At 48.4% G+C, this 21,114-nt stretch overlaps 10 protein-coding genes across 10 annotated transcripts; 3 read left to right on the top strand and 7 right to left on the bottom strand.

The window, feature by feature from the left end:
• Positions 1–1,450: 1,450 nt before the first annotated feature.
• On the bottom strand, positions 1,451–1,813 carry N7447_007841 (Acyl-CoA N-acyltransferase; the record flags this gene model as incomplete). The annotated part of the gene is made up of 1 exon (XM_057232103.1): positions 1,451–1,813. One exon carries the CDS (start codon positions 1,811–1,813, stop codon positions 1,451–1,453), a length of 363 nt encoding a protein of 120 aa, XP_057083868.1.
• A 2,036-nt stretch (positions 1,814–3,849) lies between these two features.
• On the bottom strand, positions 3,850–4,438 carry N7447_007840 (thioredoxin family protein; the record flags this gene model as incomplete). Its single annotated transcript, XM_057232102.1, has 2 exons — positions 3,850–4,147; positions 4,305–4,438. Coding segments are annotated over 2 exons (432 nt in total), but the record flags the coding sequence as incomplete, so codon positions are not given.
• Positions 4,439–5,609: 1,171 nt separating this feature from the next.
• Positions 5,610–7,868, bottom strand: N7447_007839 (uncharacterized protein; the record flags this gene model as incomplete). The annotated part of the gene is made up of 1 exon (XM_057232101.1): positions 5,610–7,868. The coding sequence occupies one exon, from the start codon at positions 7,866–7,868 to the stop codon at positions 5,610–5,612; it is 2,259 nt and encodes a 752-aa protein (XP_057083866.1).
• Positions 7,869–9,763: 1,895 nt separating this feature from the next.
• Positions 9,764–9,970, bottom strand: N7447_007838 (uncharacterized protein; the record flags this gene model as incomplete). Its single annotated transcript, XM_057232100.1, has 1 exon — positions 9,764–9,970. One exon carries the CDS (start codon positions 9,968–9,970, stop codon positions 9,764–9,766), a length of 207 nt encoding a protein of 68 aa, XP_057083865.1.
• Positions 9,971–11,319: 1,349 nt separating this feature from the next.
• N7447_007837 (uncharacterized protein) lies at positions 11,320–11,532 on the bottom strand (the record flags this gene model as incomplete). Its single annotated transcript, XM_057232099.1, has 1 exon — positions 11,320–11,532. One exon carries the CDS (start codon positions 11,530–11,532, stop codon positions 11,320–11,322), a length of 213 nt encoding a protein of 70 aa, XP_057083864.1.
• A 540-nt stretch (positions 11,533–12,072) lies between these two features.
• Positions 12,073–13,184, bottom strand: N7447_007836 (translation initiation factor eIF2B subunit alpha; the record flags this gene model as incomplete). Its single annotated transcript, XM_057232098.1, has 2 exons — positions 12,073–13,081; positions 13,135–13,184. 2 exons carry the CDS (start codon positions 13,182–13,184, stop codon positions 12,073–12,075), a joined length of 1,059 nt encoding a protein of 352 aa, XP_057083863.1.
• Positions 13,185–13,413: 229 nt separating this feature from the next.
• Positions 13,414–14,989, top strand: nuf2 (kinetochore-associated Ndc80 complex subunit NUF2; the record flags this gene model as incomplete). The annotated part of the gene is made up of 4 exons (XM_057232097.1): positions 13,414–13,533; positions 13,583–13,843; positions 13,907–14,821; positions 14,876–14,989. 4 exons carry the CDS (start codon positions 13,414–13,416, stop codon positions 14,987–14,989), a joined length of 1,410 nt encoding a protein of 469 aa, XP_057083862.1.
• A 146-nt stretch (positions 14,990–15,135) lies between these two features.
• On the bottom strand, positions 15,136–15,777 carry N7447_007834 (uncharacterized protein; the record flags this gene model as incomplete). The annotated part of the gene is made up of 1 exon (XM_057232096.1): positions 15,136–15,777. One exon carries the CDS (start codon positions 15,775–15,777, stop codon positions 15,136–15,138), a length of 642 nt encoding a protein of 213 aa, XP_057083861.1.
• A 325-nt stretch (positions 15,778–16,102) lies between these two features.
• N7447_007833 (AP-3 complex subunit beta) lies at positions 16,103–18,732 on the top strand (the record flags this gene model as incomplete). The annotated part of the gene is made up of 3 exons (XM_057232095.1): positions 16,103–16,115; positions 16,182–16,339; positions 16,402–18,732. The coding sequence occupies 3 exons, from the start codon at positions 16,103–16,105 to the stop codon at positions 18,730–18,732; spliced, it is 2,502 nt and encodes an 833-aa protein (XP_057083860.1).
• An 887-nt stretch (positions 18,733–19,619) lies between these two features.
• N7447_007832 (metal-dependent hydrolase family protein) lies at positions 19,620–20,921 on the top strand (the record flags this gene model as incomplete). Its single annotated transcript, XM_057232094.1, has 1 exon — positions 19,620–20,921. The coding sequence occupies one exon, from the start codon at positions 19,620–19,622 to the stop codon at positions 20,919–20,921; it is 1,302 nt and encodes a 433-aa protein (XP_057083859.1).
• Positions 20,922–21,114: the final 193 nt, after the last annotated feature.

Below are 21,114 nucleotides of genomic sequence, written 5' to 3'. Positions count from 1 at the left end.
GCGGTGGCTTCTAACTGAACCCATGCCCGGCATCTCGCACATTAAAATACACAAAGAAACCCCCAAAAGGGTCAGCCGAGGCCGATCCTACTTGACCAAGTTAACCTGATCCAATAGTATGGAATAAACAACAGGGGTTTGAAAGCCTCAAATCCCCATTTAGCTTTAATATATGGTATCGCAGCCGAGGATGTCTTGTATCGCATGCTGATTCGCTCCGGGTGATCTCGATCGGATCGGTGCGGATAGAGAACACTGTGGGCAGAATTAGCGTTCTAAGCGTATCAGAGGTCCAACACGACGCCAATGGCCCGCAAGCGTCGGATTTTAGTATCTCGATTTGATCCAACTCCGATGATGGAGCTGTAACAACCATGGAAAGTAGGTTTTAGACGGGGCCTCCGATATTGTCATTTGTTCCTCCATACAATATAAATTGTGGTTGGATCTCCTATTTAGATTAATTATTGGAGCTTCGGGCCAAGCTAACAAGCGAATTCAGCTGCACATGAGAAAAGTGCCGTTCATTTCCGACCCCTCTCTTACAAAGTATATTTATAAAATGTACATAAAGAACTAGACAGTTCGTCCGAATGTGTAGGTTAAGTGCCGAAATTGATCAATCACATTAGCGTTGACACGAACGCTATAGGATAATAGCCCTTTTGATCCGGAATCCGGGATGTGTCCCTGCAAGATCAGACACAAATATATTGAAATATATTGTCGGGAATGTCATGGCCAATTAATTAATAAATTGGCCTCGGAGAAACCGAGGGAAAAAAAAAGAGAAGGAAAAAAAAAAAAGGGTGGGCCACAAGTTCCACATAGACATGCATATAGATTAAAAATTCCCGGGTTTAGACCTCATCCCCCAGAGTTTTTGCTTTTTTCTTGCTTGGGAAAGCAGGCTCGTAACGCTAAACCTGATCTTCTCAAGTCCGTAGGCGAACCATCTTTGCGCTTGGACGCTAGACGCCTTTTTGCGCACTCTTAAAGTTTTTTTGGCTTATATGGAGAGGTTCGAGATGGAAACCTTGGTACTGAATATATTGGTGGGTGTGATGGATCGATTGTTCTCCATTTTAAGGTATCTTGGCCGAATGCACAAACTGTCACCTGTCAATCGCGTGGCTATGATCCATCAAATATATAAAAACGTTACGGGGTTCTGTGCGCAGTGAGTTCATGGCTTCGGGGAGAGTTGAAGGTTAAGCCGCTTATGCAAGGTTTAGTATAGATCAGTTCTGTATCTTCAACCTTTCCTTTCTCGCTTACGCTTACTAGACTCAAGAAAGTCAAAAAAAAATCAAGATAGACTTGTCATTGATAACATAGAAAGCGCTCCACCTTGCATCTGCCCTTCCAGGACGGTTGCTTTCTAGCAATGAAGTTGCCTCCACTCGCTCTCCAAAATAGACATGTTCACTTTGTTTCACCACCCGCCATTCTAGTAATAACATTCCCTCCTCTTTCCATCTGTGCGAAACCCAAGCTCGTCACACAAGCTCACTCGCATGTTCCATGACGGAATATTCATCTCCACCCGGTGTAGACCCCTACTGTTGGAACCCCAGTCCAAAGCCCAGTTGACTGCCTCAGCTTCATGAAGTCGAAACCTGTTTAGGATCCCGATTCCCAGCTTAGAGCATCGATTATGGGCCATATATCGATGAGATGACTGTAAGAAAAGGGTGCCAATAGGCTCATTGTCGTTGTTGTCGTCCTCGTCCTCGTTCTCATAGATAATCACAAACAAATGTGACTTCTTTTGGAGGTATTTGGCAACGCTGGAGGTGAATTTGAGCTCCATATAAGGCTATATTCAGACATTCATGCATAAATTGGGTGTATACGACCCTTTGTAGACCTAGCTCAGCACTCCTACCATCATGGGCCCATCTTGACCCAACACCAATAGCTCTCAACTAAACATAGGATTATGAATCCTGACCCCCGCTTCGATCTCACCATCTGGAGCAGTTATCCATCGACAGTCGTCTCTTCATGGAAGGAGCAACCTACTCTCTTCTCATCACATACGTTCACTCGGGTGCGCTTTCGCAGTTTCTTCGTTTGGACATATGTACGGCGTCACAATACCTCAAAGAAAGATTGCAGGAACACCTTGATGATATAAAGTACCACGAGGAGACTTCCCAGGTGCTAATACACCAGCTTGAAAATATCATGAGCTTAGTAGGTCTCTAATTTCTCCAGTAAGAGGAATATTTCTAAACGAATTCCAAAAACATGTATTTAACATCAAAACCATAGCTCAAGGCCAGGCAGTGGCCCGATTGAATGTTCTTGCCTTTGCGTTTCTTCCTTTGTCGTGGGTCGCCCTATGTCTAACCCTACACACCATATTGAATATAGTGTTAATAGATGCTTCGAAACAGAGTGACGCGATTCTTCTTATCAGCTACCTGGTATCCCCTCTGGGCATTTATTGCCCTCGTGGTTGTGGTCATGATTTCCTTTGCGCATAGTTTCAATTGGTCTACCTTCGGTCCCTCTATATCGCGTCAACACAATATTTTCAAATGAACACAAGAACCCCAAGCTCGCTGTTCCAGCATATCTTCGTTTTATGGCTTAAGTCTTGCCGAGATCAGTCCGCAAGTGAACCTTCACACTCCGAGCGCTCCTGGATGTCTCGTTAATCAATATGCTTTCATGATAGCTTTCTTCCATCGTCACTTATAAATACCACAACCTTGAAAAGTAGAGATAGGATAGGCTATTTTTCTGTCTATCAACTAACTAATACATGAGAAGATTCATGGCTGTAGTGGACTTGTGGGATTGAATATATTTTACATCAGTGTTTAGGGAGCAGAGTGGCCATTGAGGATTTGTATCGTGTAGCATAAGTGCTGCGCAAGTAAGTCAGGTTGGGAAATATGAAAAATCCTGTTCCAATGCTTAGAGCTCTTCAGACTGGGTGGTGCAATTAAGGTGCCAAGGGGCTGTCTCTCGTATCTATAAACGATCAAAGCCCTAGAAAACCGAAATTGCGCAGTACTATCACAAGCGGCGAGCAGACAATGGTATCGGATAGAAGTGGCATAATAAGCAGGAGTTCGTAGAGAAGTAAAAGAATACAAAAAAAAAGCCATGTTGGAGTACTGCTGTGGGTCCTCTACCAGCAGCACGCAATATTTGTAATGTGAGAGGTCGATCCCAACGTCAGAGACAAAATGTAGGAAGAAGAAAAGCGGTGCATGGAACAAGCTAGATCACCAAGTCTTTCCATCCTCCTTTAAGCACTCATACTACGTACAGGTAAGCTTCTCCTGCCATGCAGTTCAGACTCGGGCTCTATATCTACATGAATATGGTTAAGCCACTCTTGCCATCTTCGATATGTTTAATATCTCCATACCCCCTAACGATGTTGAGAATACAAATTATCGAAACATGGAACCAATCAGAGTTCGGTATCATAGGCATGGAGCACACACTACCGTCGTAAGACTTAACTATGCATTCTACAATCGTTCGACGATCGTTCTACAAACTGTGGGGATTTTCACTGCAGCTTGCAGGGATCTGTCGATCGGTCTGCATGCAAGCTGTAAGACAGAGCTTGTGCAGAATGTGTACACTTTCTTTTTACAATCTAAAACCAAAGTACCTCTACTCAATCATTTACATCTTTCAATGTTTCACCATCAACAACACATGCATTACATATATATCTCACCTGACTTCTAAAATCTATTTCAAAAACCAAATTTATGGAACGGTATGTATTCAGCATTCAATTATATCGCCCATCCCTCTAAAAAAAAAATAGGATCAAAGGTATGAACAAAGCCCAAATCTCAATCTTAATCTTCAAATTTATGCAAGGATAGCGCTGAGACCAGCCTGGATGGCAGGGGGGTTAGCACCCTTGACCTCTTGCTTGCGCTCGCCACCGTTGTAGAAGTGGAATGTAGGCATGGCAGAGATGCCGTTGGCAGCAGCGACCTCGGCGAGATCATCGACATCGACCTTGTAGAACTGGACGTTGGAGTGGGCCTCGCTGAGCTTCTCGAGGGTAGGGGCGATGGCCTTGCATGGACCGCACCAGACGGCGTGGAAGTCGACGACGACGGGGCCAGTGGCATCAGTGACCTTGGTCTTGTACTCCTCGACGCTGGGGTTTGTTAGCCTGTGCTTGTGATGTTTGCGAAATGAGGGAACGAGTATGGAGGGATATGTAGGACATGATACATTCGATCCAAACACAGACACGGATGTCGATGCAGATGTAGATGTAGATGCGAAAGCGGTAGAGCAAAATCAACACTTACGAGGTGATAGGAGTGACACCCATTTTGAGAGAAGAAGGCGTGAAGCGCGGGATAGGTGTGGAAGAAAAGGGTCTGAAAGTGCGCTGGACTCCGGAGATGAATCTGGGAGTAGAACGAAGAGATGCAGGTTTGAACTGGAGTAAATATAAGTATTTCGATTGGAGGGGTAGAGTGAGGGGCGCTAGGTTTTTATAGGGCGATGACGTTCCCAGGAGAGCTTAGGTAAGACGCTGAATAATTGGAGGGTCTCGGGCGAGGTTTGGAGGTCCGGAAGTCTCTGGAGCTTGCTCGGAGGGGGGTTTGACTGGGATTTTTGTCCCAAGGTTGAAAGATTGCAGAGACATACCATGGTGAGATTTGTCAGTACTCTTTGTATACTGGTAGTAGATATCAATTGTTGCTTGAGGATCCAAGAGAGGTGAAGCCGACAAGAGATGACGTGCTCCCCCGACCTCGGGTCCCGAAATTGCTTACGAATAAGATGGAGTCTGGAACTGTCAGCATTTGCCAGCCCTGATACTCGGGATATACAACGGGCAATTATAACTCAATTATAACTCAATAAAGGCACATATTGCTATATTAGTGAATTTTCATATAGTAATATAGAAACTGCCTAGGTCGGAGCGAAATATATCAATGAAGAACGTAGACCATCATATTAGATACACAAAAAAAAAAAAAGAGGTCAGCCATGGCTGCTAGACTTGAATACATTCAATGGGAATCTCAAGAATGCCATGCTATATCTCAATGTAAGCTAAGCACTGCTTAATGCAGAAATTGAAATCAGTAAATTGCCAAAAGAATATGGCTTTTTAACAGCAATGGAATAAGGGTAAATCAAGAGGGTTAGAGGCCGCCAACTATGTGCAAGAAAAGCGTTCGAAGGGGAATAAGGATTTATCAGTTATGTATTCAACAGAAATAGAATATGAAGAAATAGAATTTATGCATCTGGTAAAGATAAAACATGGGGCGACGAGGGGGTATCAACAGATCCAATCAGAATGACGAGCTCGCAAGGGTAATAATGGGATACAGGGCAACGGGGATATCAGAATCGTACAGATGGCCAGAGAGTAAATCCAAGGCTCACGGATGGATATTTTGACAAAGGAAATTGACAAAGGGAAGTGACAAAGGGAAAGGGTCAAAGGGGTGGCAGATTGCGTTTAGTCATGGCGACGGTCGAGGGGCCAATGGCACCCATCCGATGCCCCATGACACAGAGATATGCGATAAAGGTAAATGGTAGATCCAGTTTGACAGGTCTTGAATGACGATGGTAATTCACCAACCAGTCTATTCGGCATAGCCAATCTCGGCTCTCGCGCTGGGGATCCGCCGCAATTCCGGAGAAGTTGCCTCCTCCATAATGTAATCTTCCTCTGCGTTGATGGGGGTCAAGGAGGAATAGCCTCTGAGCATTCCTTGTGTAGACTTGGGGCGGACCACCGGGTTCACCAGAACAGCGCGGCGGCCAACCTCGTTGTGCCATCGTTCAGCAGGGTTGGGGTTGCTTGCCGAACTGTCCACGGATTCCGGATCGAACTCCGGTTCAAGGACATGGCTGCTAAGACGGCGGGAATCATCCAGTGATTCAACCTCATCACAGGCATCTGCCGGGGTCTCCACAGAGTCTCGGCCAAATGAGTTCATATTTGATCGAACTGGACTGCTGGGCTTTTGGGACATCCGACGGAAAAACTGGCCTGACATCCAAGATCCCTCGGAATCAATTGAAGCTAGGGATTGGGAAAGTGGCACATTATCGGCTTCGGTATCAATACTATCAGAAGCCCACGACCGATGATGGCTTCGGTTCGGATTTTTGATGTCCACACCGGGGCTGGGGGTTGGCTCATGCAAGAAAGTCCCACCCCCCTCGAGAGGGGACTCTAGAACTTCCTCCGGGATATCTGGCGACTGTAGGCGGGAATCAGGAGGCGACAGGGGTTCGTCGCCGAAGTGTTCCGTGAACTTGGATTGAGAGCGCTTCAGGGTTCCACTGGGCATCAAGATTCTCGGAGGGACAATCGAGGGCGGAGGGGGTGATGATTGGGTCTGAATTCTGTAGAAAGATTCATGCGAGGCGTTGGAGACTTCCGGGGTAGTGTCGTGGAACCGCTCTTTGTATGTCCGCTTGAGGCGAGAAGAACCACGTCTGAACAGGGATGTAATGGTATTCCCCCGGCGACCGCTGGAGTCGGAAAGTCGGCGTTCCGAGTCAACTCCTCTAGAGATGTCCGATGCGGAGCTGGGCCCACAGACTTGCGAATGGGTTGGGCTATTGACTCCATGCCGAAATGATGAATGAGATGGGGAAAGAGTAGTCCGGGACATGGTAATATCCTGTGACGGGGCGAAGCTAGGACGTTGAACTAGTCTCCGCTCACGAACGGAACCATCATCGAGATTGTTAATTACGCGAGAGCTTTCCCGCGATTCGCGTCCAGTGTTGTCGCTGGCTTTGGAGGTTCCCAGCAACCACGATTCATTCTCCGATGCGACCGCTGTCGGTTCATCAACTTGAGGAGCGGTAGTCTCTTCGTTCGGGGCAACGATTTCGGGTTCAGCGACTTCAGCGATGGACGGCTCTGGTTGAGCGATTTCGGTTTCGAGGTCGGGCTCAGGCTTAGGGGTGGCGGCCTGGACTTTTCGTTCCTCTGCCTGCTGAGCATCAGCCCTCTCCTGCAGCTTGCGTCGAAGCCTTTCCTGTTCGTCGACCTGCTTCTTCTCCCGGCGGCGACGGTCGCGATCCAGCAGCTCTCTCAAAGCCCCAGCATCTAATGAATCAGCAAGTTCATTGACTCGTCGTTTGGAATAGTAGAAATTTTCTTCAGACATGGTCAGGGCATGGAGCTTTTCTCTTTCCTGTCGGTTAGAAGCGAGCGGGTTACTACTTCTAGCGGTCTGCAGGCGAGGGGCTTCCACGTAGCGAACGATGGGGCGTGGGGTCAGAGCCGCAAAGGCGTTGACCTTGTAGGTGTATGGGTCGGAGATGTCAGACGTGGAGGAAGTGGCGGAGTGACGGATGGAGAGGCTGAGGTCAGACGTGTACCGGTCGGCACGTCTACCGTTTGCCTTTCGGCGGCGTTTATCCAGTGCATAATCTCCGCTGCCTGGAGTAGGACGGTAGGGGATATCGATGGGGGTGGACGAGAGCATACGAATTTCACGCTCGCGCATGATCTCGTTTGCCTTGCGCTTGCTCAGCTTTCGTCGTAGTTTATTTGGGACATTTGAGTTTTGGCTTGGTTTCCGCCTTAGCAGAGAACCCGTTCTCGAGAGTGGATGGTCGCGTGGAGTGTTCCGTGACTGATCGGTAATGGAATCAGAACGATCTAGGGATGAGATAGGTCGAGTTGACGGCACGAGGGCCGAGCTGCGCCGGCTGTCTGCAGCATCCCGTGTGCGGTTGGTTTGGCGTTTGGAGGATTTGCGGCCCAGGGTGGGCTCGATAGTAGGGTCGGCCAGCGTAGAATGAAGATCAGCAGCTTCGGCACCGGTCACTTGGATGGTGTGCCGCTTGCTCTTGCGATTAAAGGGCCATATCGCCATGGCACTTTGGGGGCACAAGCCCAGGGAATACACAAGCCCAGGGAATAAGTCGGATCAGTTTATCAATGCGGCGCGATAAGTGGATTCATGGAGGATGGAAAAGGGTGAAGGTGACTGGCAGTCAGGGTGATGACATAGGCATCATAGAGAGAATGAAAGTTGGAAGGTTGAGAGTTGAATCGGAAGGAGTGAGAGAAAGGAGAAGGCAGAAAGGCAGAAAAGCAAAATAGCAAAATAGCAAAATAGCAAAATAGACCCAAAGGGAAATCCAAAAAAAAGGCCTTTGAACCAAAAGAAAGCCTTGGCATTTATTTTATAAGGTACCTGGTACCTTTTGGCCCTAAAAAGTCACACAGTCTAGATTTTTTGGAAATTAGCAGTTGACCTGTGGGGGAGAGTCCACTAGTGGGCTCCAGAATGACGCACGGTAAATACATCCCTTTGCCTTGTGATATGAGATATAATAGTAGAAAAAATCGACATGGATAGAATAAAACAAATAAAATCGAATAGATCTCGGAAATGAAGCCCCTAACCCTGTCTAATGCAACTACCCTTCACCCTCGTGCCCTCTCACACGCGGCCAAGCCACCGTTTAAACGCCCGGTGGAGCCCATAGCCCTTTCGTTGGGTTGACACGCGGGAATGGGGTCGATCTTACGCACTTTGGCACATTTAGACCTATAAGATTTGTGAAAAGGTTCTGCATTAAAAGTCTGCAGGCACTATGTTGTGTGTACTCCGTAGGTATCGCTACTTTATAGGAAATAATAGATATCCACCACACTGGAATGGGGAAATGATCGGCCACTTTCGTTTATAGGGATATGTCTTAGTTTTTATAGGTTTACGGTTTATTATAGTATTATAATTATAATATCGGCCTATCGCTCACTTTCTGCCTTGGTTCTATTCAATGTCATCAAGGGCGCCGAACTAGTACGACGTACGGAACACGGGGGTGCTAATTATATCCAATTGAGAACCCAGCGGGTTGCAAGGTGTCTAAATTATTTTCCATTCAAGGCTAAGATTAGATGTGTAGAGCCCCTCCTTGCCTCTGTTATGTATGTATTCTGCGCTATATTGTATTCCCCTTCCCGTGTTCCATTTACAGATCCGCCCATACTGTCTCGCAATATAACGTGGCTTTACAAATATAATACCACTCCACTCCCGGTCTCAGATTATTCCACCATAGTTCCTACATTTTGATCGCAACCCCCTCTGGTTGAAGAACGCTGTTCGGTCTCGCCAAGACAGAATCGGTTGGGGTTTAAGCCACCAAATCTGCAAGGAGCCGCCACAACATTCCTGTATTTTATTTTAGTTCTCATAAGCATTGAGAATATTCCACCAATAAGTCTTATTCCCGATCTTATTCTTCAGAACTCTAGCATGGGATACCTATACTCCCTACAGTGGACGGAGTAGAGAGTTCTATACAAGTCAATTTGGAATTGTATTCCAAAGTAATTTCCGTTCCAAGTCAACACCGGACCCAGGAAGGATCGTGGCAACCCATTGGGAATCCGCCACGAAGGCAACCGCCACCGCAAGATACCAAAAGACAGGGCATCGCAACCAATGACTCGCACATTAGATAGTGAACATAACCCAATTGGATCAAGGAACACAGAAATTTTCCCAAAATGCCCCTACCCATTCTAACCAAACGCCGAAAATACACAGATGACCCGCAATCCATGCGACCCCGGACAGAAATAAACGGCGAAACTCGATCGGATATCCACCACCAAAGCCGAATCAGACCGCATATTCTCCTGTCTTCCCCCACTAACCAGATTCGCTCAGACCGGTACCAGTATGGACCACCGCCAACTAAGACAGTCCCATCCGGCGTGGAAGTGATCCGGCATGGAAGTGAAAGAAACTCAGCTGCTCATGCGCTTCCGCAATCGATTCGGCTCCCGCTCCAGCACACTGTAATTTCGGCTCCCACACCGGCTCAGAAGACGTCTGATAGACCAGCCACTGTGGCAGCGGGAATCGGATGTAGACCGCGGACCGGAACCAAGGGTCTCAGATCCTAGGTGGAGCTTCTGGTGAGACTGAGGGCCTGTTGGCGGTTGGGCATCCATGTTTTCAACCGTTGTCAAAGTATGTAAGGCATGTGGTAAGGGAGGAGCGGGGGTGGCTGGTATGGTATCCGGGCCGTTGGAGGTTCACGCGTAGATGCAGGTATAGTTTGTTTGGATGGGCTTCCTTTGGGCGTTCTCGTCTTGGGGGTGAAAGGTGTGTTTGGTTTAGGGATCGGAGAGCGGGGTTGGATCTTGTGGGGGCACGAGATACTTTGATCTCTGCGAGACAACTCGGCATTTTCTCATGTAGAGCAGGGTTCAGGGCGTTTTGGACATGCAGCTGCGCCCACGTCTAGTCACTTGGAATCTGCCGGCTGTTCCAGGCGTTCTAGGCGAGGCGGCTTAGACCCTATTTTTGCTCGATATCAAGTGACACGATGGTTATGCAGAGTCGATGATCCATTTCTTTTGACTCGGGGTCTTGATCAAAATATATCCTTACCTATGTTGTGTGAATTTTTCGATGGGGTTTTCCGATGGGGCTCATGGGCGATATATATACAAGACCCAATACTGCAATATAATAACATCATAATAAACATTCAATGTACTGTGACAAAGTTCGAGGTTCCTGTTACTTTCGCGATTAAAGTTCATTGAGCAGCCATGTCAGGCTCGTGTGATATGTTTTGGGCACAGTTCTATATCACTTGCTTGATATTCGTTAAACTATATTATGGAAGAATGTACAAGAATAATTGGTTATGTCTTGTGTCTTTTCATTTTTGCATAACATGGGACTTGACAAATACAAAGACTGATTCAATTCCGAATAATTTTAACCCCATACCCCAGATCCTAATTGGCAGAATAGGTCAAATTTCCTGATTTACTCCCGTCTTCATGCAACATCCGTGATGAATCTGTGATGGAACTGGCGATCTACAACTCGAACAGGAAATCCCCGGTATATTCCCCAGAAATCAACTGTTTCAGGCCCCTAGAAATGCCATGTGAAGTAAAAACTCTTCCAACCCCGCATCTGTAGCATGCTCCGAGGTTTTTAATAGACGACTCGTATTGGATGGAAGAACCCGGAAGAAAAGAACGGGATTTTTTTTTATCACATCTGTCAAGTGTCGGTCTGGTTATGTTTAAAATGTCTGGGGAGCATGAGATTCCATGAAATGAAGAGTTCCTCTCTTGTCTTTACATTTTCTATGTGTTCTACCAGAGAACCCGATATTATTCCTAAACCTCCTTAAAGCACTTATACTGGAGACAACTCCAGCCAAACGCTGGCATCGTTTACCGAACCACTCTGTCCTGGTCGACTGACACCCTTGAATTATTTCTTATCACACCAACATACACATCTCCACCTTCACCGACTTTCTGGCTGAAATACATCAAACATGGCAGACTTGTGGATATTTGTGGCTCTTGGATACTTGCTTTTGTATGCGTTCGCTGCGGTGCAAACGCAGGAATGTGCTCTCATCAAACAAATTGCCAATTGAGCTCTTTGTCATGGTGTGATAGGTGACTAGGAGGAAGACGCCTGCGCTGCCTCGGTTCAATTGGGCCCCTTGTGGTCGAATAATTTGTTTCATGCTTGGCATTGTGCAGTGCTTTTGAGAGGCTGTATGAGACTGTGAAGGGGGCTCCGCTACAACTAGAGGCTTTGATGATTGATGATGATGACTGCACGACTATGGAAGGCGTTTGATACCAGGGAAGACCAGACTACAATTCTGTACTGTGTTTAAAAAAGTCTTGAGATTCACCTTTTTTTAATTACTTTTTTGCGTTCAATCAGCCTTTTGCCAAGAAGAGAAACTGCTAATTGAAACCATTCCATATCCACGTCCATGCAATTCGAGGTGTTCGGAGGGAATAGAGAGTGGTGTGATTTGCCCACGTCCCTGCAGCTTATACTTGCGCTGCATACTGGAGATAATGTGATAGATATCCACACTGGATTAGACGTGTGGAGAGGGGCAAATCATGCCTGGTCCGCTTGCGATGATGCTTCCACATAGTAGGGTTGCATAAAATGCATGTGTCACATTACATTATTCCCCGCCATATCATCTTGATGAACCTTTTTGAGAGATTGGGGAATCCACAGCAGAAAGACTCTGCCATGACATGTGTTTTCTTCAGAACCAGATTTTGATCAATTCCTCACTGACAGCACTAGGAGTCAAGACACCGCTATCTGTGATCAGTGCAGAGATCAGGTGAGGGGGAGTGAAATCAACCGAGTCGCAGAGGGGTAGCTTGATTGGGGCGTCTCCATTTGTGTCAGCGGAGGCCTGCTGCTTGTGCTCCTCTGCAAGGTCTTCCTCGGACTTGAACTCAAGGACTTGCTGATCAATTGGCAGGTCGTACTGACCAAGAGGGTACAAGCGAACGAACTTGTGGCTCTCTGCTACCACGTAGAATGGCTTCCCAATGGCCTTGGCGAGGAGACCGATCTGGTAGGTTCCCATGCGAGACACAATGCCTCCATTCTCCACCACACCCTCCGCACCCACAATAACCATATCAGCCTTGCCGAGACAATATGCCACCGCGGATTCGGGAATTGTTGAGACGGGCACTCCCTTTTCTCTCAGAGCACGGACTGTTTCCATACCCTCTGGTTCTTCATTCGGGTGGTCGCAACTCTGGGAAGTCGAAGACAGAACGTAGATAACTCGGAACCGCACAGCGGAAGGACCACCTTCCTCATCTGCGGCTCTCTGCAATAACGCTGCCACAGCTCGTGAGCCACCGTTGGTGAGAATGGTGCTGCCATCACGAATGAAGCCACGGCCGAATGCTGCGATTTTCTCTCGGCTTTCCTTGGCGCGTCGGATGAACAGCCGTCCGTTTGACAAGAGATGTGTGCGGATGGCCTTGAAATCGCCTGCGGGGCCAAGTTGTCCAGGGCGTTGTAGTGTGGTAATCAGGTATCGCTGGAAAAGATCGGTTCCGGCAGAGAGTCCGATAGGGTTGGGAATAGATCGTTTCAGGTGCGCGGTGGATTTTTCGAGTAGATCCAAGGTCTCTGATATCGTTGAAGAGGCTGACTGTGTGAGGAGAAGAACTAGAGCTTCAATGGCTGCGATGGGCATGGTGAGGTCGGCATCGGAGCGGAGGAGTTCATTGTAGGTTGCGACAATGCTGAAGGAACGGTGAGCAGATGCGAGGGCTTCAAGGAAGCACGTTTTACTTACTCGAATGGTTGAGTATCGGCCACAGCCGCATCTGAAACGGTAGAAGCCATGTTGTTTAAGCGACGATGAGGTGAAAGTGCGAACAAAGCAAGGTAGAAGGAAGAGAAAGAGTCATGAATTCTATGTTTGCCTGGTTTGCATAATGCCCCTCCAGGCACTAACCCAGATCGGGCGGTGTGCGGGATTGTCTCCAAGTAAACAATCAACCCCAATCAACAACAATTAGTCTACCCACTTTGTCAATAAGCCCCTTGCCTGGTGACAGGCTCCTCAACTATCATGTCGCGCAACTCTACTGCGATGGGGTATAACAGCCGCATGAGCCAGCAATTCCAAGGCACCCAGCATCACGGTCGAGGGCGTAAAAAGGAGGATGAGAATGATGCCCTCATGCGTCTGGTGAGCTTTTTTTTTGCCGGAGCTTGTGTCTGATACTAATATAAAATAGCCCGACAAAGAGATCGCAGGATGCATCAACGATATCGGTATACCGTTTACCCTCGCCGACCTGGCTAAACCAAACCCCCAGCAAATTCAGATGGTGTTCGAATGGTTCGCAGAACTACTCATGAACACGACCCGGGAGACAGTGGAGCCCGCGATGCATGCAGCTGCAGAAGATTTATGCGGCGACTACCCCGATATAGTTCCCAATGACACGCGCAACCTCATGGGTTTCTTCATGATGCTCCGAAAGCTATTGGCGGAGGTATTTGCGCATTACTGGCTACAAAGACCGGAAGAGCATGCTAATGATTCTGGTACCAAATAGTGCGGTGTCAATGACTTCACTTTCACAGACCTGACAAAACCAACGCATGAGCGACTCGTCAAAATCTTCTCATACTTGATCAACTTCGTTCGATTCCGGGAATCGCAAACACCTGTGATCGATGAGCACTTCAACAAGACAGAGAAAACGAAATCGCGCATTGACGAACTTCTCGCAGAAAACCAGGAGATGGAATTAAGGCTGCGGGAGATGCGACAGGACCTACAATCCAACGAGGCGCATGTGAGGGAGAAAGTTTCCCGAAATGACGCGCTCAAGGCGCGACTATTAGAGCTGGGTCGAGAGCAGTCGCGAGTTGCTGAAACACTCGATCGAGTTAAGACGGAAAGAGCTCGGCGGCAGCAGCAGTTGGAGGAGAAGACCGAACGAACAGTCCGGTCTCGACAAGAAGCAGAGAAACTCCGACCTTATGTGCTCGAATCTCCCGCTACCCTCCAGTCCTCACTGGCTGAATTATCCGAAAATCTGATGCGCGAAAAAGCCTCCATCGATGCGATGGAGAGGCGGGCGCGTGCACTTCAGACCTCGTCGGATACGTTCACAGTGGTTTCCAACGATGTGCAGGGATGTGTTAAATTGCTCGATGATATATCAGCTGAAATGCAAAAAGAGGAGGAAGAGGAGTCTCGTGCTGCTAGAACTGCAGAGGCTATCTCAGACAGGGGGAACAGCGTCCGTGAGGTCGAACAAACCGAGAAACTTTTGCAGCGTCAAATGGCCCGTTGGGTTGAGCGTATCGAGGCACTCCAGAAAAATGCACAGGAGAAGGCTGAACTTGCGCAGGCACGCATGGAAGAACTCCGAAACGTTCAAAAACAACTTCGCGAGGAACGTGCGGAGAAACAGCGCGACATGGAGCGAAGACGTATTCGCATTGAACAGACAGAGAAGAAGGTATGTTTTAGCCTGTGTCATAGGGATGAGCTATTGCTAACACAGCTCTTCTAGATGGTCGACTTAAAGGAGAACATTGAGAGCGAGATTCAGTCAGCTCACGACCAGTACCTAAAGCTAGAGTCACATATTAAGCTGTACATGACAGAGATGGAGAAGTCTCTATGATCAATCGGTTGTCATTTATGTGCGAAACAGGAGTTCAGCGGTCAGCTATAGGATACCCGGACAGTACAAATCCATTCTCAGGAGTTTTATTATGTTACAATATCATGTCTGATTTCAGCATTAAGCATATTCCATTCTTTCCCAGTTCAAAAATTCTGGTCAAATTCAAACCAGCGTTCGGCAACCCGTTTCACGGTGACTCCCCGTCCACCCCAGGTATTTTGGTCCGATCGCATTCGAACTGACCCGTTCAATAGGGGAACGCTCACATCCCATAGTTTTCTTCCCCGAACACCACTTGAAGGGTCCAGGGCATTCATGCACTCATGGAGTCGGAGATCCATCCCCGCCCTGGAGGAAGCCTCAACGACAGAAGCAAGTGTTCTTGAAAGTCCCTGTGCCGAGAATTCCGAAGTCGTAACATGCAAAGCCATCATATCAACGACAGCAAGGAGTTTTCGGTCATGGGAAAGCGATCCGTCCTCGGTAGTCACCCCAACAGCGGGACCGAAAACGGCAAGGTATGCCCGAAGACTCTCTAAACTCGGGCAGAATGCGAGACGTATTTTGCTAGATCTTGCAAGCAGCCCGATAGTTTTTGTAAGCAGGTCATGCCTCGGGGCAGTGTCTGGATCAGCGCGTTGTGAGCGAATGGCTGCTGTGAGTTGCACTAGAAACTCAGCTCTGGTTGCACAGACAATGAGATGGGTGTCTGAAGTGCCTTCAAGTAACTGCTGCAAGAGATCGGATACCGAATCGCAGTGAGCGATCGTAAATGTTGGACTCATTGCTTTGGATAGCTGTGCTGTAGTCTCCCACTTATTGCCCCTCCGAGATCATCAACGAGAAATAAATCATTCCATCGTTCAACTCATATTCCGTCAAGCACAAAAGGCCACGGTCGTGTATCTTGAGTCAGGTGGTGTGTAAATAGTTGAACGTTGCAGATCGAAGCCGGGCGAAGATTGCGGCATCATCATCCACTTCACTTCCGCGGAGCAGCTCCGCCTTTCCTCCCCCTCACCTCTCACCCATTTCCTCCGACTCACGCAAAGCTCTTGGACTGGGAGCTTAGAGACTGGAAAGATGGAAACAATTTCCAGGATATCCTCGATGCTGGAAACAGGTATGTCGGGCTGCAATCCGCTCTATTTGGCCTGAACTGACCGTGGAACGTCTACTGTGCGCATAGCTCGAGAGCTCACATTAGAGGCTGCCCAGTCCGCTGCTATCAATCGGACCTCAAGCACCGACTATACTTCGCGAACGTATAGCCCCGCGCACATCAAGAAACTCCTTGACAGTCGCCATGAGCGGGAAGTCCTAGATGGAATGCAGAGGGTCATCGCGGTACGGGGACCGTGAGCAGGAACTATGGAAACCGCAATGGCTAACTCAATTTGCTGTTATAGTTGATGTACCGGTCGGAGCCCTCCCTTACTTTCTTTTCGGCAGTTGTCAAGAATGTGGCCAGCGCCAACCTCGAGGTCAAGAAACTGGTTTACATCTACTTGGTCCATCATGCGGAGGCGGAGCCGGATTTGGCACTACTATCCATCAACGCGATCCAGAAATCGCTGACGGATTCAAGCCCACAGGTTCGAACAATGGCGCTTCGGACTATGTCGGGAATTCGGGTTCCGGTCATTAGCCAGATTGTGTCACTGGCTATCAAGAGAGGATGTGGAGATATGAGTCCACATGTGCGCAAAGCGGCTGCTTTAGCTATTCCAAAATGTTATCGTCTGGACCCCAACACGCTACCGCAATTGATGGGATATCTTGGGATACTCTTGGGTGATTCTCAATACTTCGTCGTCGGCCCCGCCGTCGCCGCATTCTTGGATCTGTGTCCTGATGAGATTGACCTAATCCACAAGAACTACCGCAGTTTGGTCAAGAAACTGGTTGATATGGATGAATGGGGCCAGTTAGCAACCTTGCGCCTGTTGACATTTTATGCACGAAAATGTTTCCCTCGCCGGACCCAGAAGGTTAAGCGCACAGCTCCGGAGGCATTCTACGACGACGAAAAGCAGCAACAGGAGACCCATAATGAAGCCGAAGAGTACGAAGTTTCAGTGATGGATCCTGATCTTGAGCTTCTACTCCGAGCTTGCAAGGTTCTACTCCAGAGTCGAAACTCCGCCGTCATTGTCAGCGTTGTGCGTTGCTTCCTTTACCTTGCTCCATCAGAATATATTGCATCAGCAGTTGGTCCCCTTGTGGCTCTTTTACGAAGCCCGCAGGACATGCAACTCATCGCTTTGTACAATATTGTTGCCGTTGCTCTAAGAGCTCCCAAGCCCTTTGCGAAGTACACGGCCCATTTCCTTGTCCACGCCAACGACCCGCCGCATATCTGGCGCCTCAAACTGGAGGTTCTAACTATTCTGTTCCCGCATTGTGGAAAACACTGGAAGGGGGTTATAATCAGCGAACTAGAACACTTCTCTAAAGGCACAGATCCTGAGCTGGTGCGAGAGAGTGTGCGAGCCATTGGGCGTTGTGCGCAAGGCGATACAAGTACCTCAGACATGTGCCTACGGATCCTTTTAGGCCAGATATCTAGTCCAGATGGCAACCTCGTGTCAGAGGCACTGACCGTCATTCGTCACTTGATCCAACAAGATCCACCCTCACATAAAAATACTGTCCTCCGGCTCGTCAAGCACCTGGGTTCAACAACCCACCCAGGCGCACGAGCCACCATTATCTGGCTGGTTGGCGAGTTCGCCGGAATTGACCCTGAGAACAATATCGCGCCTGATGTCCTCCGCATCTTGATCAAAGGATTTGCAGATGAGATGGAAATTGTCAAACAGCAGATTGTTCTCCTCGGTGCTAAGGTGTATTTACACCATCTCTTGCAAAATCCACCAAAGGAACAGCCGGAACAACTTCCATCACCGTCATTCCCCGAGGCCGAAGCCCCCGTCAAAGCCCAGCAAGAGTTCCACAACGAATGGAATGATAATGGGAACGACGAGCCGGAAGATGCGGAGCGAAATGAAGAGAGAGAGGAGAGTCGTCAAGAAAACGACGGCCCTGAAACGAAGGAAACAAAAGAAGCAACCGAAGACCGTGTTACGTTGTTATGGCGGTATATCCTCCTTCTCGCACGCTACGACATCTCCTACGACCTACGTGATCGGGCACGTCTCTACAAGAGCCTCTTGGAAACGCCGTCTTCCACTCAACTTGCCAACCTCCTTCTCCTAGCACCAAAGCCAGTACCTCACGCCCCCAGCCCATCCGAGACGCGCAAGGATTTACTCATCGGCTCCGCCACTCTCGTTGTCGGCCCAGACGCTGGTCACCTCGGACTTCGAGGCTACACAAACCTCCCAGACTGGGTTGAGCCAGGCCAAGAACCCGACCCCAGCCTCCGCACCGAAGATGTGAAACCAGACACATCCAGCAACGCTACCTCCATGACTGCAGGTGATCGCCTTGATAAAGCACTTCGTGAACACAAAACGACTGTTCCAAGCCGGGACCGAAACGGTCCGGCTATGCCTCTAGACCCGACTGGCAAGAAGACTCTTGATCAGTGGTTAGAAGAAGAGGAGGAAACCGAGACAGAGTCTGAATCTGAAACGGATTCCGAGGAAGATGAAACTGATTCGGAGGAGGAGACGGGCTCGGAAGAAGAGTCTGACTCGGAGGAAGATGACTCTGAAGAAGAGACTGATTCTGAAAGCGAAGCTGTGAATAAAGAGGCACAGACGTTACTTCGTTAAACTTGTTCGAATGATGGTCACATGTATAGATGTTGGCTTGATCGGACAACCTTTTGGGTATATTGAAAATACGAGAAAATGAAATTGAATGATGCTTCTAGAGTAATTTTGGTACATGACGTAGTTGCTTAGAGGGTTGTTTGAAGAGAATTGGTCCTATGGTCCATAGGGACAACGTTAGTATCCCAGTTTTTATAAGACCTTATATTGTCTTCCTCCTTCATTTTTTCACTATTTGGCCTCTGTCTTGCCATCTATATATTTAATGGCCGACATCCCCACCATTACTGACTGTGATCACCCTTTGGGACGATCCATATGCTCACCTCTCGCACAGCGAGTCTACCTCTGACCGTCTATTTTATGTGCAGCCGTGCCAAACGCCAACATCTATTGGGCGTTTAGCACAGGTTACCGCTGTCGGTAAATTACATATACAGCCTGGGAAAACAAGGTTGCCGACACTCCGATCGACCTGTCTAAACAAAGGATCTGTCAGCAATCCGGGGAGAAGCATCATAGCGCCAAGCAGCGGCTAGTGAGCTTGGTTGCCGACGGAGCCAATAGCTTCATGTTGTCACGATCCTCTGTTGCTTATAATTGGTTGGATCGACTAGATCAGCTAACTCCAATGCGGGCGACTAATAACAAAGATCTCAATTCAGCGCATGACCGGTTGATATCAAAACAGCAGAGGCAGAGCGTGGGTTCTATCTTTAGGTCCGGACTCCCCGGACTCCCCGACTCCCCGAGTTGCCAGTTAAAAGCTGAGATATGTGCCCCCATTATTGTACTACCATATTACCTGAGAGGTATTATTGCCTAGTCGGATATGAATTTCATTTCTGCAAAATTTCTCGAAGAAAATGACCAAATATCCAGCAAATATGGACATCTCCCGAGTCATCAAGCCCTGGAAACTCAACCCTCAAAGGAACTTAGTCTTCGTGAATGCAACCATTGTTAATCCAGCCGAGGGGAAATTGATACAGAACGCGACAGTCCGAATCTCAGATGGCAAGATTATTCAAATCGTCACAGACGGCTCAACTACATCCACAGACGGGCTCCCCGAAGAGAACGTGATCGACCTGAGTGGAAAATACCTGTGTCCAGGCTTGATCGATTGTCATGTCCACATCGCAATAGTCCCCGGCGAAGTCGATCTACGATCCTACCAAGACATGACCGAACGAATGAGTCTCTTGCGGCAACCGTACGTGCTCAAATCCATGCTAGACCGCGGCTTCACTTCAATCCGAGACTGTGGCGGCGCAAGCCTCGCAATCAAGGAAGCTGTCGAGGAAGGCGTGATTCCAGGCCCTCGTCTCTTCATCGTTGGTCACGCACTCTCCCAAACCGGTGGACATGGCGACCTGCGAGGATCCCACGACACCAAGCTCTGCTGCGGCGGCACTGTATCCGGAATCAGCCGAATTGTCGACAGTCCAGCAGAGTGCTATAGGTTTGCGCGTGAGGAGCTGCGCCAGGGAGCGGACTTTATCAAGATCATGGGCGGTGGCGGTATTGCCAGTCCCACGGACCGCATTGAACATGTGCAGTTCTCAGATGAGGAGATTAGGGCTATTGTCACTGTTGCCCGGAACGCCGGTACATATGTCACAAGTCATAGCTACACGCCGCGGGCGATTCAGCAGGCTATCAAGCTCGGTGTGCGCGGTATCGAGCATGGAAATCTCATTGATCTCGAGACGGCGAAGATGATGGCTGAGATGGATGTTTTCTTGACTCCGACGCTCATTACGCATGTCATGTCTAAACAGATGAATTTCCTGTCTGCTGACAGCGCTGCTAAGAATGAGGAGGTTCTTGAGAACGGATTAAACGCAATTAAGATTGCTGTCGATGCGGGCGTGACCGTCTGTTTTGGGACTGATCTTCTTGGTCCGATGCATTTTGCTCAAAGCAAGGAGTTCTCAGTGCGCAGTTCGGTTTTGACTCCGTTGCAGATTCTGCGTAGTGCTACTGTCAATGCTGCTCGTCTTGTTATGCAGGAACATAGGTTGGGTCAAGTTCTCGAAGGATTTGTGGCTGATCTTTTGATCTTGAAGGGAAATCCGTTGGAAGATATCACCATTCTAGATCGAGTGGAGGAGTACATTCTGGCTGTGATTAAAGATGGGAGGGTGATCACTTCGCGATGGAGCAAAGTCAGGGTAGATATTTGAGGGATTGAGGAAAGAGAATGCGATTTTTGGTATCAATGATACCATATACACCGAGATCAAAGCAAACATTCTACAGTAAGAAGAAAAGAGCGGTCAATTAGATGATAAGGGCCCAGGCTGTGAGACGTCAATTTGTGGAAAGAGTGCAGGGCAAGGTTGCATAACTTCCAGATTAACCCACAGCTACACCGCC

This window comes from Penicillium robsamsonii, assembly GCF_028829455.1.
Source record: "Penicillium robsamsonii strain IBT 29466 chromosome Unknown utg000004l_segment0_segment0, whole genome shotgun sequence".
Taxonomy (NCBI): Eukaryota; Fungi; Ascomycota; class Eurotiomycetes; order Eurotiales; family Aspergillaceae; genus Penicillium; species Penicillium robsamsonii.
Note: the sequence above shows the minus strand (reverse complement) of the source record. Positions and strands in the feature narration are given on the sequence as shown.